General features: G+C 33.4%; 1 protein-coding gene across 5 annotated transcripts in view; it reads left to right on the forward strand.

Annotated features, from left to right (window-relative positions):
* Positions 1–18,108, forward strand: part of LOC140698674 (glycerophosphodiester phosphodiesterase domain-containing protein 4-like) — a 91,991-nt gene that overhangs the window by 54,193 nt on the left and 19,690 nt on the right. For 4 of the 5 annotated variants that reach the window (XM_072969129.1, XM_072969130.1, XM_072969131.1 and 1 more), the window contains 2 exons: positions 7,063–7,284; positions 8,304–8,458. In XM_072969129.1, coding sequence (XP_072825230.1) covers positions 7,063–7,284; positions 8,304–8,458 — 377 coding nt within the window. The remainder of the gene's footprint in view (positions 1–7,062; positions 7,285–8,303; positions 8,459–18,108) is intronic. The other variant, XM_072969134.1, reaches the window with a different exon arrangement.

Here is an 18,108-nt window from a genome sequence, read left to right on the forward strand (position 1 = left end):
TTGCAGCAACACAGATGTTCCTGGAGAATGTCATTCTAAGTGAAGTAAGCCAGAAAGAGAAAGAAAAATGCCATATGAGATTGCTCATATGTGGAATAAAAAAAAGAAACATGAATACAAAACAGAAACAGACTTATAGAATACAAACTTGTGGTTGCCAAGAGGGCGGAGGGTGGGAAGGAACAGACTGGGATTTCAAAATGTAGAATAGATAAACAAGATTATACTGTATAGCACAGGGAAATATAAACAAGATCTTGTGGTAGCTCATGGTGAAAAAAGATGTGACAATGAATATGTGTGTGCTCATGTATAACTGAAAAATTTTGCTCTACACTGGAATTTGACACAACATAGTAAAATGACTATAACTCAAAAAAAAAGTTAAAAAAAATACTAAAAAATGCTTTTACAAGTCATAGCCCAGAAACTCAGACCCACTAAGAAACTAAGATTTAATCATAAGATTGTAATATCTTCCCTTCCTCAGTACTTTGCCACTACATGAACAGAGCTTCAGTATAATGATAGTGGATTACAACTCAGAGAGAGCTGCAATACAGACTGTTTAAGAAGTTCTTAAGGAACCCAAAGAAATAGGGTAGGACACGAAATAAAATAAGGAAAGTGCATCCTGTGGTACCTATAGCAAGGGCAAACATTAAATATAGTCCAGGTCATGGCCAGATTAATACGAAACCTGACACTAAAAGGAACACTAATGTGTTCCTATTAGTTCCTATTACTCAGTTCCTATTATTGATTACATCATGTCCAACATAAAAATTATGATATGCTAAAAAGACAGGAGAAAGCGCAGTACAAAGAGACAAAGCAAACTTCAGAACCAGACTCAGCACAGATTTTGGGAATGTCAGAGAATTTAAATTAACTATGATTAACATGTTAAGAACTCTAATGGAAAAAGTACACACCATTCAAGAAAAGGTAGGTAATGTAAGCAGAAAATGGAAACTCCTAGAATCAAAAGGAACCACTAGAAATCAAAAACATTTGACAGAAATAAAGAATGCCTTTGATGGATGCCTCAGTTGACTGGGAAAAGATAAGGACAAAATCAGTGATATTGAAGTATGTCACTAGAAGCTTCCTAAAATAAAATGCAAAGAGAAAAATGAATGAAAAGAAGAGGACAGAATAGCCAAGAATTGGGGGACAGTTAAAAAGGGTATAACATATATGTGATAGGAGTTCTAAATGGAGAAGAAAGAGTAAAAGGAACAGAAGAAATATCTGAAGTATTAATGTGGAAAAATTTCCAAAATTAACGGCAGACACCAAGCCAGACATCCAGGAAGCTCAGAGAACACCAAACAGGATAAACACCAAAACAAAACAAAACAAAACAACCTATACTGTGGCATAGTATATTCATATTGCAGAAAACCAAAGAGAAAAAAAATCCATAGACATCAGAGTGAGGGGGATTCTTACCTATAGAAGACCAAAGATAACAATTTCATCAGACTTCTCGTTAGAAATCATGAAAATAAGAAACTATATACAGTGTTGGAAGAAAAAAAAACATTGACCTAAAATTATGCATCCAGAAAAATTGTTTTTCAAAACTGAAAAAGAATAGTTTCTCAGACAAACAAAAACTGAGATAATTTGTCACCAAGAGAATTGCCTTGCAAGAAATCTCTAAAGAAGTTCTTCAGAGGGAAGGAAAATGATTTAGGTCAGAAACTTGGATCTACATGAAAGAAACAGCAGCAGAGAGGGAATAAATGACACTAAAAAAATCTTTTTTTTTTCTTATTTAGCATAAAACTTCTGTTAGAAAATGTAGAAGAAAATTGCAATTACTGTAGATTAGATAAAGAGTTCTTAGAATAACAAAAGCATGATTCTTAAAAGAAAAAATAGATAAATTGGGCCTCAGCAAAAGTTTTTCAACTTTTGCTCTGTGGAAGACATTGTTACGAAGATGAAAAGACAAGTCAAAACTGGGAGAAAATGTTTGCAAGTCATATGTCTGACAAAGGACTTTTATCTCCAATATATAAAGAAAATTCAAAACTTATAAGAAAATAGCCCATTTAAAAAATGGCCAAATATTTGAATGGATACTTCACCAAAGAAGTACATGGATGGCAAATATGCACATGAAAAGATACTCAATTTAATTAATTGTTAAAGAAATGCAAATTTAAACCAGAATAAGATACTATTGTAGAACCTGTAGATGAATTTTTAAAAAGATTTGGGAATAGCAACAAGTAGTAAGAACGTGGATCAGTTGAATTCTCATGCATTGCTGGTGGGAATGCAAAATGATACAACCACTCTGGAAGACCATTGGGCTATTTCTTATAAAGATAAACATACACTTACCATAGATTTCAAGACAAGGGATAGTGCCAAGATTAAAAACAATACGGAGCATACCAAACATATCTAATTGTTTCTGGTGTCTGTCTTGCTTATAAGCACTATAATATGGTTTATAGCATGAAGAATGAAATTTTGGTGTCTAAGAAACAGCACATAATTTGGGGTGCAAAAACATTTAATAATTTCACAGTTGACCCTTGAACAACATGGGTTTGAGCTGCATGGGTCCACTTATATGCAGATTAAAAGAAAATATTTACATACTAAAGTACTACAACATCGGTGGTTGAATCTGAAGGTGCAGAACTCTGGATATAGAAGACCAGCTATAAAGTTATACTCAGGTTTTTGACTATGTGAGGGTCAGTACTCCTAACTCCTGTGTTATTCAAGGAGCTCTGTTTTTCTAAATTTAGAATCCCACGTGGAAAAGACAACACAATAAATGTTATCGTAGTGAATTGATCACTTAAGACTATTAAGTACTTGAGAACAATGAATGGTTATAGTTTTACTACACTTAAGTAGACTGATAATACAATGTTTTAAAATAAAAATAGCAGAAGATAACATAAATTTAAGGAATTTGAGCTCCTTCAGAAGTGAGGAACTTTTGTTTCTGTTATTTAAAAATAATAAAGGGCATACCATAGTTAGCACAAAGCACACAGTTATTTTCGGGAAATACAAGACATCTGCTATGTGGGCAGATGACCTATATAATGAAGCTGTATCACTAAACACACTGTTTAGTTCAGTCAGCTTTTATCTTTCCATAACAAGATTTTCTTGGTGAAGAAAATAGTTTGTTAAAATACATTCTGGTACTAACTCCCCATCTCATTACTAACCAGCTCTTTGAGTGCTCTTATTCTCGCATGATATATATAGTGGGAAATAATATACCCAAGGAAAGAATGCTAGCATCGGCTGGATTTTTGCCTGGAATTGTTCAATGTCAGTTTTCACTTACCTGTTAGTTGAGTCATTGGACATGTCACTTGTTCTTTTAAGCTTCAGTTTTTTCCTTTTTAAAATGTAGTGTTCTGAGGGCAAATTAAATGCATTTTTTTGTCTGTCTGTCTTATCCCCTTTACTAAACTGTTCATATTTTGAGAGCAGGATTCTTGTTTCATGAGCACACAGCATAAGCTTGCTGAATGAATGCTTATCTAGTATCCAGGGCTTAGTAAGCAAATTCAAGTGTTAGACTCATTTCTTCTCTCTCATGTCGTTGAAAATGTACAGTTAATGGCATTGGTAAGTTAATTTCCCGAAAACACTGTGTTTCCAGTAGCATCCACTGCCACAAAGCCAAGTCCAATGCAAGTCCTTGTAATTGCATTTAATACCCCACCTCGCCCCTACTAATCAAGCCAAAATTTATCTTTAACAAGGTACAATACAGAGTGTTAACAACGGTGCTAGTTGGTCAAGAGTAAACCACAGGCTTTTTAAATTTTCCATAACTACTCAGGCTAAAGAATTTAACATTTATGTTGTATGCCAAGGGCTATGCTATGTATCATATCAGCAAAAGTGGAAGGCAAACTTTTGGTAATTACCTCCTCAAGTTATTCAATTCCTGTTGATGGGATTGATATCCCTAAAAGGCTCTTTCCTAGGAAATATGCTATTTTTTCACTCTTTATAAGCAGATACTGTTTTCTGAGGGTTTGAGGAGTCCTTCGATTGGAGAGGTCTAACAGGCCCACAGAATATTTAACCTTGGCCTGGGTTAATGTCAAGAAGCCTGATTCCCACATACTAAAAGAACACAGGAATTATACAACCAACCTTGGTGGAATTTACACATATTTTCTATGAGAATTGTCATGATAAACATTCACTATTACACCTCAAGAATTTTTTATCTTCTACTACTAGCTCAAGGGTATTTCCCTTCATTTAGATATTACGTTAAAAAAGTATCCTTATTAATAAAATTGGTATATTATGTTAATTGTGACCCATAAAAATATATAGCCACATCTGAATCCCCAGACCCTGTGAATATTACCATACAAGGCAAATGTTGAGATTAAGTTACGGATCTAGAGAGAAGGAGTTTATCTGGGATTATCTAGGTGGGCCCTGAATACAGTTATCTGTTATCATTGTAATAGACAAAGGGAAAAGAGACACAAATAGAGGAAACCACAGAAAGAAGAGAAGCAATATGACCAGGAATTGGAATGATGTCGCTTTTAGCCAAGGAAGGCCAAGGCATGCCAGCAGTCACCTGAAACTAGTAGAGGCAAGGAACAGATTCTCCCCCAGAGCCACCAGAGTGAGTGTGGCCCTGCCAACACCTTGATTTTGGACTTTCGGCCTTCAAACTGTGAGAGAATAAATTTCTGTTAAGTTACCAAGTTTGCATTTATGATGGAATTCTTGAGTTCCTTAGATTAGTCTTCTCTATAAGAGGACCTTGTCTAAGGACATTAATCAGAGCATTCTGTTTAGTATGATGATCTGCCAAAACATTGCACTTAATGTCTGTTTTATTGTGGAGCTCTATTTCTAAGACAGCAATTCATTGAGGGAGTTCCAAAGCACTAAGTAGTATGTATATTTGTTAACTTTTTAATACAGATAACAGAAGAGGTTAAAAACCTCTTTTTTTTCTCCATAGCATTTCAAACTTGTGAACTACTTCAAAAGCAAACAAGCAATCAGTGAGTGTATTTCCCCTTTTATTTTTAGTAATCCCATATGCCCTAGAGAAGGCCACAATTTTAGCCACTTAATTTGATATATGTAATGGATTTGAGATTCTATAAGAGAATCTAGAAAAACTACTGCATGATCAGTCTATTATTACCTTTTTTCATTTTTAAGTTCAATCTATCAGTAAATAATATTAAATTTGATATAGGAGCATCCAAAAGATCTGTTCTGGTTATGGACAGTTCTTAGATTATAGAAATGATGAGATTCTCCTTCACTGGTAAGGATAATACAGTTGCTGTATTGAGATTGTTACATTGGTGAATGGTGAAATGAGAAAGAGAAGGTAGCTATTTTGTGATTAATTAACATAAAAATATTGGATTTTTTAGTGAACAACAGGGATTATATTGAATGTGGTACCATAAAATAGAAAGATGGACCTAGTACAAGATCTGAAAATTATTAGATTAATTTAGCCAAGACCTTTTTTTTCCCTCTTAGGCAAAGATTAAAAGCCTTGCTATTGGATCAGAGAATAGGCATTAATAGGCAAAATCTTTGATATACGTCAAGTTGTTTAATTAATACGAATAGACCATGGCCTTCCCTTTTACTTTCAAAAAGAAGGTTTATGAAGATCTGGAAGATCAGCAAAGATGATTGTGAAAGAAATATTTTGAGATCACTGAAGGTCTTTTTTGTGAGAATGGTTCCAAGATATTTGAATAAGTCAAATCATATAGAAACAAGTCTATTTAAAAAAAGCTTGCTCGCTATAATCTATAATATCCAGTTTATCTCAGAAATCATCTTAATTGTCTTTAGTGTTTGGCTTTGGATAAGTTTGGGTAATTTGTAATCTCATTAGATTATGTCTCTGCTTAGCCAATATATCATGGTTTAGATCAGGGGTTGGCAAACTATGGCCTGCTATCCAAATCCAGCCCACACTGGCTGTTTTCGTACAGCCTGTGAACTCAGAATGGTTTTCACATTTTTAAATGGTTGGAAAAAAATATCAAAAGAATAATGTTTCATGACATGTAAAAATCAGATAGAACTCAAATTTCATTATCCACAAATGAAGTTTTATTACAATACAGCCATGCTTATTCACTTACGAATTGTCTAAGGCTGTTTTTGCACTATAATAGTAGTGTTGAACAGTTATGACAGAGACTACGTTTCTATTAAAGTAAAAAATAGTTGGTGTATGGCTCTTCACAGAATAAGTTAGCTGAACCCTGGATAATGAACTGTTATTTTGTAGAATTAAAATTTCTCCTTAGAAGCTATGTGAATAGAATTATAGAGTCAATCTTAGAATTTCAAAATGGATTACTGCATATCCTTAAGATCTTGGTTTAAGATTTGAGAAAAGTAGAATGGGACTTCACTAAATGCCTGAAACATAACTTTCCAGGAAAATTGTTGATTTTGCTTTGATGAAGGCAATAAATACTGTACATCTTTATCAGCTAGGACATAAAAGAAAGTTAAGATAGGACCAAAAGAGAGTACGTTAGGGTTAGGTAGTACTAGAAAATGAGGTATAGTTCTTCGGTTAATAGCCTACACGTATTAGTAGAGGACCACCATCTCAATTTTTGTGTTTTTTTTAAAACATGTAAAACAGACATATTGCTGAAAGCCTATTTTCTTTCCATTACACAAAACTAGAACAGTGAGAGAAAATGTGGGAAGCCAATATGGCTGAAAAGAGATTGTATTACTCTGAGTTATAGAAAAAAGGTTGAAAAGGAAGTTGAAGACAAGAACTGGAAGGACCTTCAGTGAAAATACAGCAGGTTCTACAATATAGAATAAATCATTCCAAACACCATAATTAACTTTGGAGATTACATTTAATTCTCTTCTTGGCAACTCTTATGTCAGGACCAGTATTTCAGAGGACCTGATGGGTTGAATGGTGATGGACCAACATGGACATAGGGCTTGGTGTGGGGAGAAGGTGAATTGGAAAATGCTTTTGATAGGAGCCAGTGTTTTTTCTGATGTACTTATTTTTAGATCAAGCCATTTTACCATATGAAACCCCTATCAGAGGTCGATAAAGAAAAAGCAGGAAATCAGAAGATTCCGAAACTAACTGATTTATTGGAACTTGCACAGAAGGAAAAAAAATTTGTGATATTTGATATTAATGTACCTACTCCAAAACATTTTCACAGAGTCACATATGTCCGTCATTTAGTACGCGTGATTCTTGACTCTAAGATTGAGCAACATCTGGTATGTGTCATCTCAGTATTTATGGTAGAGGTTGGGAGGTGGGTAGCATATTCCTGGGGCATAGCAGTTAAACCTCACCTACCTTGTAAATCTTCTCTGGGATCATTAAGTAATTTTGCTCCCTATAAAAACGGAGATGATTGCTTTATATAGACACATTTTGCAATCTAAGAGTGACTCAAATTTATATCAGTGGGGAAAAACATTGAGGCTGTTTTCTGTTCCAAACCAAATGAAATATTATCACTCTGTTAAAAGGGAATGTATATAACGACTATATGATGTGACCTGCACTGTCACCAACATAGAGCTATTAGAAAGAACCTGGGTATGGAACACTAAGGCTTTGGAGTCCAGCTTTCATTAATGATATAGAAAGAACAGCTAGGTCTTATTTGAGCAGAGATTTGTTCATCATATTTTTCAGAAGCAACTCTCTGCGTTTTATGAAGTCAGTCATTCCAGATTCTTAAATTCTCATAATATGTAAGAGTCCTATGAGTGAAACAAGTATATGTCTTTTTGCAAATGGAACTATTCCCACAGATGGGTCATAATAGCATTCCCTGTTGGCAAGAAATGACTGCTCTCAAAGATGATGTTTATGATTCCTACCTTTCATCCACACCTACCAGCTCCTCATCCACTTCGGCTAGTGTGGTGACACAATGGACCCCTGGTCCTTGGATGTTAACTGGGAAAACTCAGCTCCAGAACAACCCTGGTCAAAGTCCCATTATAGTAAGAGTTAGACAATATTAGGCCAGGTTGACTCTATCACCTCTAACCCTATAATAATGGAGATGATTGCTTTATATAGGTACACTTGGCAATCTAAGAATGACCCAATGAAGTATCAGTGGGGAAATCAGTGGGGAAATTTATTTCAAGGTCTAGATTCTCTCTGCTCCCTACAGACTGTTACCCATGCTGGAATGGGGCTCCATCTAGACTACATGGGGCTGTTTGTACCTAGACAGCTGATTATCCACTGAAAGACTTCCTGTTTTTCCTTACAGATTTTTTGGTTGCCAGGTATTGATAGAAAGTATGTCAGGAGCACAGCTCCTGGTTTTCAGCACGTGGGCCGGTTATTCCCCATTGAACGCCTTACAAAAGAAAATATCAGTAGAATAAATGTTGACTACAAGAGATTGTTCTACAATGGGCTGAGGTAAGTGATCACACTTCTCTTGGCATGTATTACCTTACTTGCACAAAATCTGCATTCCAACCAGGCTACTTTTCTCTTCCCATCTCAGGATTTCTGTGTGTGGTTATCGTTTTTGAATCTGTTTTCCCCTTCTGACCTTTCCCTTCCTGTCTTCCTCCTTCCCTCTGCCAACAAACATTTACCAAGTTCCTTCAGCCCATTCTCCTTCATGCTTCAATCTCTCATCATTCAACACACTTTTTTGTATGCTTGATGTTTTTGTTTCTTTATAAAGTGATCATATAAAATCAGAACTCAAGAAGTTCTTGATTTCCTTCTTCCATTACCAGGTGAATTATAGTACCTTATACATAACTTTGTGATCTAGATAGCCAGATTTCTTATAGGTATAATTCAGATGTAATTAAATCATCATTAGAAAAACCCTTAGAATAGCCAAGCATGAGAAGAAACAAATTATTAACCACCACACTTATAAATATATAATTAGAAACAGATTTTTAGAATTAAGAGCACCTAGAAATAAAATGGTAACTTTTTCAAATTTAACTGTTATTAATCACTACTTAATTTAATCCATATCCTCATTCTTAGATTTAAAAATAATTTTTTTCAGGTAATTATAAATGCTTCAGAGACAGTCTGAATATATATATCTATATATAATTCATATATGGATCCATATCTCTAAAATCTCCTTAAGCTAGTAAAAATTCCCCTAGATACCTTTCTGTGTCTTAAGCCATGAGACAGGCTGTTGGATGTATCTCTGTTGATATTCTGGCTTTTCCTGCCTCTTGCCACGGGGTAGTTGATCATAAATATGTCTTTTTTCTTTTAGCATTGGAAATTATGTATGTTTTACCTCTCTTTCCCATTCAGAAGATTTCTCTTTGCCCAACTGCTCCTCTGTTTTCAGTGTGTTTCTATTTCCTTTTACTTATTTTCAAAGAGAAAATGGATCCAAGATGATTTATCTCCTAATCATAATTTAGATTAATCTAGTAGTTGAAAAATAATTATAATAGCTTCTATTTACTGAGCATTTATTATATATCAAGTTCTGTGGTTGGTAGCCCACAGGCTTTTTGAAAGCCTGGCTTACCCATCAGCTACACATAGGACTTTTGATAAGTGTTTAATAATCAGTTTTCTCATTTGTGAATCAAGGATAGCAGTAACCTGATAGAATGGTTTACAGATTAAGTGACATAATTCATATAGGCACATAGCATAATGCTGGGAAAATGTATGAACACAATAAATGTTAGTTGTTGTTTTTTTCATCACCATCTTTACATGATATGCCCAGGAAATTATCATCACCCCCATTTTGCAAATAAGGAATCTTGCCTCTAGAGACGTAAAATTCAGGGACATAAGCTAATTCACCAAAGTTAATACAGTTGGTCAAGATTACACTGAGAAGTAAATAGACTACAAAGTCCAAATTCTTTAACTAGGGAGCCTTTAAAGTCAATACTTGGTTATAGTTATATGGATATAGTTTCAACTGGCATCAGACTTAAGAGGGATCATATCCTGAGTCCTGTTAGAAAATCAAGCAGTTTAATATTGCTCAGCAAACATTTACCGACTAGTAATATATACATGCACCATGCTAGTTTTATGTGAAAAGTCAACATAAGCACATAAGCAAGGCATCATCCTTTTTCTTAAGAAAATCATATATTCTAATAAGGAGAATATGGATTTTTCCCATATACCTACACTACAAGGTTGATTGTGGTAATTCATTAGCCAGACTTCATTTCAAGTGATTCCCCTCAAGAACCACTAAACTTTAAGAAATTAAGCAGCTGTACCTTAAATTATTTGTATACTGTTTGTGATCAAAATACTTGTTATTATGATCACATTTCCAAAACATTATCTCTGGATCAGTGCTTACTTCCATCGGACCACTGTCGCAAGACTTTGCAATCTTTACATTTTGACTGAGAATGCTGTAAATACATTACTTTAATCAAAATTACATAATACAGAGTAGCCTCTGTTTCATTTCTGATGTGGGAAGTTTTAAGTGTTTTATATTTTTTTAAATTTATTTTTAAATTTTATTTTTAAATTTACTTTTAATTTATTAAAGCTTACAGAGGTGAAATTCACATAAAATTAACTATTTTAAAGTAAATAATTCAGTGACATTTAGTACATTCACACTGTTGTGCTACTTGTCACCTCTAGTTCCAGTACATTTTGGTACTGGAAATTTTTATTTTCTCTCTTTTTCTTGGTCAGTCTTCCTAGGAGTTTGTGAATTTTATTACCCATTTCACAACACCAAATTTTGGCTTTGTAGCTTTATCCTGTTGCACTTTTCTTCAAGTTCATTGACTTTTCTTATCTTTATTATTTTCTTTCTTATATTTCCTTTATGTGTAATTTGCTTCTCTTGAGGTAGAAAATTAGGTGATTGATTCTAGGTCTTCTTTTCTAACGTAAACATTTAAAGCTATAAATTTTCCTGCAAGCATTGCTTTAGTAGCATTCCACAAATAATTTTGACATACTGTCTTATCATCCAATTTAAAACATTAAAAAATGTTCTTATTTCCCACTTGATTCATGGATTATTTAGATTTGAGGATTTTCCATCTACCTTTAGTGTTACTGACTTCTGATTTAAATTCATTGTGACCAGAGAACAACTCTGTATAATTTCAATACTTTAAATGTATTTAAACTTGTCTTATGGACTACTATATTATTTATCTTGGTGAACTTTCCATGTACACCTGAAAATGATGAGCTGTCTTTACTTGTTGAGTGTCGTATTCTATAAATATCAATTAGTTTAAATTGGTTGATGGTCTTTTTCAACATTTTATACTGTATTTTTCCCCTGCTTTTTCTATTGAGTTAACACAAAGCATTATGTTGCAGATCAAACTCACATACATCATAGAACTTACCTACTGTGATGCTTTATTAATTTCAAAGATACAGCAGAAAATCAAGCAGATCAGACAAACAAGGAGAGGTCAGAGACATGGATTTCAGCTTTGCAGGTTTCTTCCTTTATTGGACACATATTCTAAGGCTCACAGTAATAGACAAGGCCTACAAGTGAGTTTTTGCAGGGTTATTCACTTAAAAGGGGAGCTTTTGAGTTACAAAACCTCTCCATTTACTACTCCCAGAGAGTTGTATAGCTTATGTGACCTTCTCCAGGGACCCCTGCCTTAAAAACTCTCATTCTGTATTTATTTACAAAATATATAATAATGAAATACTCAACCAGGAACATCCTTTAAAAAACATGCTCTAGTTATAAGGCCTCTCTTCCTAGTAAATAAATGTCATATTAACCAGGAGATTAGACCACATGTTTTGTATTCTTAGTTCTGGGAGCAGCCTCCCCAGTCAGAGAGAAATTAAGGGCTCCTTATACCTCATCTAGTTAATTATGGAGAAAGAGGTGTTAATATCTCAAACTATGATTATTGATTTGTGCATTTCTCCCTTTAGCTCTGTTGTTGTTGTTATTGTTATTGTTGTAGTTGTTTGGCTTCCTTTATTTTAAACATGTTTTTTACGTGCATTTACATTTAGAATTTTTAGGTCTTCTTGGTTAATTCACCCTTTCATTATGAAATGTCCATTGTCTCTGGTTATAATTCTTGTCTAAAGATTACTTTTACTAATATTGCACATTGGCTTTCTTATAATTAGTGTTTATGCAATATTTCTTTTTTTGTCCTTTGTCTTTCAACTACTTTGCATCTTTAAAGTACATCTTTTCTGAACAGAATGTTACTGGATCTTACTTTTATATTTATTAGGACTATGTTTGTCTTTCAGTGGGAATGTTTAGCCTATTAATATTTAGTTTACCAATTGATATACTTGTGTTTACGTTATATCATATTTTTTCTTTTCATCCTCTTTATTATAGTGGGTTATTTTGGTTATTTTTTTCCTGCCTTTTATTTTTTTAGTTAATTGATTTTTTTTTTTAGTATTCCTATCTCTTCTATGGCTTTTTACATTTCTGAATTTTTTTTACAGGTTCCTATAGAGATTATAAAAAGTATCCTTAGCTAAAATGTGACAATGAATATATGTATGTTCATGTATAATTTAAAAATTGTGCCTCTACATTGGTATTTGACACAACATTGTAAAATGACTGTAACTCAATAAAAAATGTTAAAAAATAAAAAAATAAAAAAAGTATCCTTAGCTTATTTCAGTCCACCTTGAATTTAATTATCCTACAGTACAGAATACTAAAATCTTAAGACAGCATAATTCCATTTACTACCTACTGCCCTTTGTGCTTATTGTTATAAATAATGCCTTTATTTTAAACCCTAGAGTACACTTTATTACATTTTTAAAAATAGTCAATAGTATTTTTAAATTAAACTTTTTATTTTGAGATAATTGCATGTTAACCTATAAGAAATAATACAAAATGATCCTGTGTGCCTTTTATCCAGTTTACTCCTATGGTAAAACTTGCAAAACTTTAATATGATATCAAAACCAAGCTATTGACATTGATACAATCCACCAACCTTATTTAAATTTCCCCAGTTTACTTATATTCATTTTGTGTATGTTTTGTATATATAGTTCGGTGCAGCTTTATTACATGTGTAGGTTTGTGGATCCAATGCCACAACCAAGACATAAACTAGTTTAATCAGCAGAATTATTCCTTTTGTTGCCCTTTGGTAACCACACTCCCCTTCCTTCCATCTATTTCTACTCATCTCAAACCCTAACTCCTCTTTTTATTATTTTGTCATTTTGAAAATGTTACATATAGAATCATAGAGTATGTAGCTTACTGTGATTGGCTTTTTTTCACTCAGTATAATTCCCTTTGAGGCTCATCCAGGTTGTTGTATGCATCAGTAGTTTGTTCTTTCTTGTTGCTGAGTAGTATTCCATATTGTATGGGTGTACTAATCTTTAATCATTTACTAACTTAAAGAGATTGTTTCTGTTTATGAACTATTATAAATAAATCTGTTATGAACAGTTACGTACAGGATTTCACGTGAACATAAGGCTTTAAAATATTTTACTTAAGTATAATCAGTTTTCAATGTTGTGTTCATCTCTGGTGTACAGTGATTCAGTTAAATATATATGCTTATTTATATAAGATATTGAATATAGTTCCCTGTGCTATACAGTAGGACCTTGTTTATCTGCTTACCTATTTTATGTATAGTAGTTAGTATCTGCAAATCCCAAACTGCCAATTTATCCCTTTCCCCCTTTCTCCACTGGTAACCATAAGTTTCTTTTCTATGTCTGTGAGTCTGTTTCTATTTTGTAACTAAGTTCATTTGTGTCTTCTTTTTTAGATTCTACATATAAATGACATTGTATGGTATTTGTCTCTTTCTGGCTTACTTCACTTAGAATGATATTCTCCAGATCCAACCATGTTGCTGCAAATGGCATTATTTCATTCCTTTTTATGGCTGAGTAGTATTCCATTGTGTGTATGTGTGTGTGTGTGTGTATGTATCACAACTTCTTTATCCAGTCATCTGTTGATGGACATTTCAGCTGTTTATATGTCTTAACTATTGTAAATAGTGCTGGAATGAACACTGGGGTGCATGCATCTTTTTGAACTAGAGTTTCCTTCAGATATATGGAGTAGGACTGCTGGATCACATGGTAAGTCTACTTTTAGTTTTTAAGGGATTTCCATACTGTTTTCCATAGTGGCTGCACCAAATTACATTCCCACCAACAGTATAGGAAGTTTCCCTTTGCTTCACACCTTTTTCAGCACTTATTGTTATGAACTTTTTAATGATTGCCATTCTGACTGGTGTGAGGTGATACCTCATTGTAGTTTTGAGTTGCATTTCTCTGATAATTAGTGATACTGAGCATCTTTTCATGTGCCTTTTGGCCATTTGTATATCTTCATTGGAGAAATGTTTGTTCAGGTCTTCTGCCCAGTTTTTGATTTTTTTTTTTTTTGGTTATTAAGCTGTTTGAGCTGTTTATATATTCTGGAAATTAAGCCCTTGTCAGTTGCATCATTTGAGTAATATTTTCTCCCATTCTGTAGGGTATCTTTTGGTTTTGTTTATAGCTTCCTTTGCTGTAAAAAAGCCTATAAGTTTTATTAGGTCTCATTTGTTTAATTTTCCTTTAATTTATATTGCCATGGTAGACTGGCCTAGGAGAACACTGCAATGATTTATCTCAGAGAATGTTTTGCCTATGTTTTCTTCTAGGAGATTTGTCGTGTCTTGTCTTATATTTAAGTCTTTAAGCTATTTTGAGTTTATTTTTGTGTATGGTGTGAGAGTGTGTTCTAACTTCATTGATTTACTGTACAACTTTCCTAGGGACTTACCAAGAGGCTATCTTTTCTCCATTGTATGTTCTTGCTTCCTTTGTTTAATTGCCCATAGGTGTATGGGTTTATTTTTGGGCTGTCTGTTCTGTTTCATTGATCCATAGGTCTGTTTTTGTGCCAGTTCCACACGTTTGATTACTGTAGCTTTGTAGAATTGTCTGAAGCCTGGGAGACTTATGCCTCCAGCTTTGTTCTTTTTCTTCAGTATTACTCTGGCAATTCTGGGTCTTTTGTGATTCCGTATAAATTTTAGGGTTATTTGTTCTAGTTCTGTGACAAATTTTCTGGGTAATTTGATAGGGATCTTGTTAAATCTGTAAATTGCTTTGGGTATTATGGCTATTTTAACAATATTTATTCTTCCAATCCAAAAGCATGAGATATCTTCTGTTTGTTTAAATCATCTTTAATATCCTTAATGTTTTATAGTTCTCTGCATATAAATCTTTCACCTCATTTTTCAAGTTTATTCCTAAGTATTTTCAAGTGAGATTTAAAAAGGGGTTGTTTTTTTACTTTCCTTTTCTGATGTTTCATTGTTAGTGTAAAGAAATGTAACAGATTTCTGTATGTTAATCTTGTATCCTGCTACCTTGCTGAATTCATTTATCAGCTCTATTAGTTTTTGTGTGGAATATTTAGGGGTTTCTATATATAGTATGTCATCTGTATACAGTGACAATTTTACCTCTTCACTTCTGATTTGATTTCCTTTTCTTTTTCTTGTCTGATTGCTGTGGCTAGGACTCCCAATATTATGTTGAATAGAAGGTGGCTAGGACTTCCAGTACTATGTTGAATAGAAGTTTTAAGAGTGGGCATCCTTGTCTTGTTTCAGATTTTAGCAGGAAAGCTTTCAGTTTTTCACTGTTGAGCATTTGTTGGCTGTGGGTTTATCATAAATAGCTTTTATTATGTTGAGATATATTCCTTCTATGCCCACTTTGGTAAAAGGATATTTTTTATCATGAATGGATACTGAATTTTATCAAATGATTTTTCTGCATCTGTTGAGATGATCATGTCATTTTCATTTTTTCTTTTGTTGATGTGGTGTAGCACATTGATTGATTTGCTTCTGGTAAACCATCGTTGTGTCCCTGGGATGAGTCAAACTTGATTGTAGTGTATGATCTTTTTATGTGTTGTTGGTTTTGGTTTACTGATATTTTGCTTAGAATTTTTGTATCTATATTCATCAAAGATACTGGCCTTGGAGGGTGGGAAGGGATTTCAAAATTTGTAGAAACTGACAGGCATATGCAGAATAGATAAACAGGATTATACTGTATAGTACAGGGAAATATATACAAGATATTGTGGTAGCTCACAGTGAAAAAAATGTGACAATGTATATATGTATGTTCATGTATAATTGAAAAATTGTCCTCTACACTGGAATTTGACACAACATTGTAAAATGGCTATAACTCAAAAAAATGTTTTAAAAAAAAGATATTGGCCTGCAGTTTTCTTTTTTGGTAATGTCTTTGTCTGGTTTTGGTATCAGGGTGATGGTGCTTCACAGAATGAGTTTGGGAGTGTCACCTATTCTTCAGTCTTTTGGAAGAGTTTGAGAAGGACTGGTAAAAGTTCTTCCTTGTATTCTTGGTAGAATTCCTCAGTAAAGCCATCCAGTACTGGACTTATGTTTGCAGGGAGTTTTTTTTGTTAGTTTGTTTTTATTTTTAAATTACCAAGACTATTTCACTTCTAGTGATCAGTCTGTTCAAATTATCTATTTCTTCTTGATTCCGTTTTGGTAGACTGTATGTTTCTAGAAACTTGTCCATTTTTTCTAGGTTGTCCAATTTGTTGATGTATAATTGTTAATAGTTTACTATTATGTTTTTTTTTAATTTCTGTGATATTGGTTGTAATTTCTCCTCTTTCACTTCTTGTTTTGTTTATTTATGTCCTCTCTTGTTTCTTCTTGGTGAGCCTGGCCAGAGGTTTGTTGATTTTGTTTACTCTTTCAAAAAACCAGCTACTGGTTTTATTGATTTTTCCTATTGTTTTTTAAATCTCTTATTTATTTCATTCTTTTTTTTAACATTTTTTATTGATTTATAATCATTTTACAATGTTGTGTCAAATTCCAGTGTTCAGTACAAGTTTTCAGTCATTCATGGACATATATACATTCATTGTCACATTTTTTTCTCTGATTTATCATAACATTTTGTGTATATTTCCCTGTGCTATACAGTGTAATCTTGTTTATCTATTCTACAATTTTGAAATCCCAGTCTATCCCTTCCCACCCTCCACCCCCCTGGTAACCACAAGTCAGTATTCTCTGTCCATGAGTCTATTTCTGTCCTGTATTTATGCTTTGTTTTTGTTTGTTTGTTTTTGTTTTTGTTTTTGTTTTTTTAGATTCCTTCTTCTTGATGCTTATTATTTTCTTCCTTCTGATGACTTTAGGTTTTGTTTGTTCTTCTTTTTCTAATTCTTTTAGGTGGTAGATTATGTTGTCTGTTTGAGATTGTCCTTGTTTTTTGAGGAAAGCCTGTATCACTATGAACTTTCCTCTTAGGATTGCTTTTGCTGCGTTTCATAATTTTGTGTAGTTGTGTTTTCATTGTCATTTGTCTCAAGGTATTTTTAAATTTCCTCTTTGATTTCATCATTGGCCCATTGGTTCTTTAGTAGCATGCTGATTAGTCTTCAGTCTTTTTTTTTTTTTCCCTGTGTTTGATTTCTAGTTTCATGCCACTGTGGTCAGAAACGATGCTTGAAATAATTTCTATCCTCTTAAATTTGTTGAGGCTTGTTTTGTGTCTGACTATGTGGTCTGTCCTAAAGAATGTTACATGTGCACTTGAAAAGAATGTATGTTCTGTTTTTTGGTTGTAATGTCCTGAAGATATCAATTAAGTCTAACTGTCCTGTTGTATCATTTAGTATCTCTGTTACCTTTCTGTGTGGAAGATCTGTCCAATGATGTTAGTGGAGTGTTAAGGTCTCCTACTGTTACTATATCCCTGTCAATTTCTCCCTTTCTGTCTGTCAGTATTTGTTTTATGCATTTAAATGCTCCTATATTGGGTACATATATGTTACCAAGTAAAATATCCTCTACTTGCATCTATCCTTTAATTGTTATATAGTGTCTTTCTTTATCTTTCTTTATGGCCTTTGTTTTAAAGTCTGTTTTCTCTGATACGAGTTTTGCTACCCCTGCTATCTTGTCATTTCCATTTGCATGAAATATCACTTTCTAGCCCCTCACTTTCAATCTATGTGTATTCTTTGTCCTAAAGTAGGTATCGTGTAGGCAGCA

Source organism: Vicugna pacos, chromosome 10 (assembly GCF_048564905.1).
Source record: "Vicugna pacos chromosome 10, VicPac4, whole genome shotgun sequence".
In the NCBI taxonomy this organism is placed as follows: Eukaryota; Metazoa; Chordata; class Mammalia; order Artiodactyla; family Camelidae; genus Vicugna; species Vicugna pacos.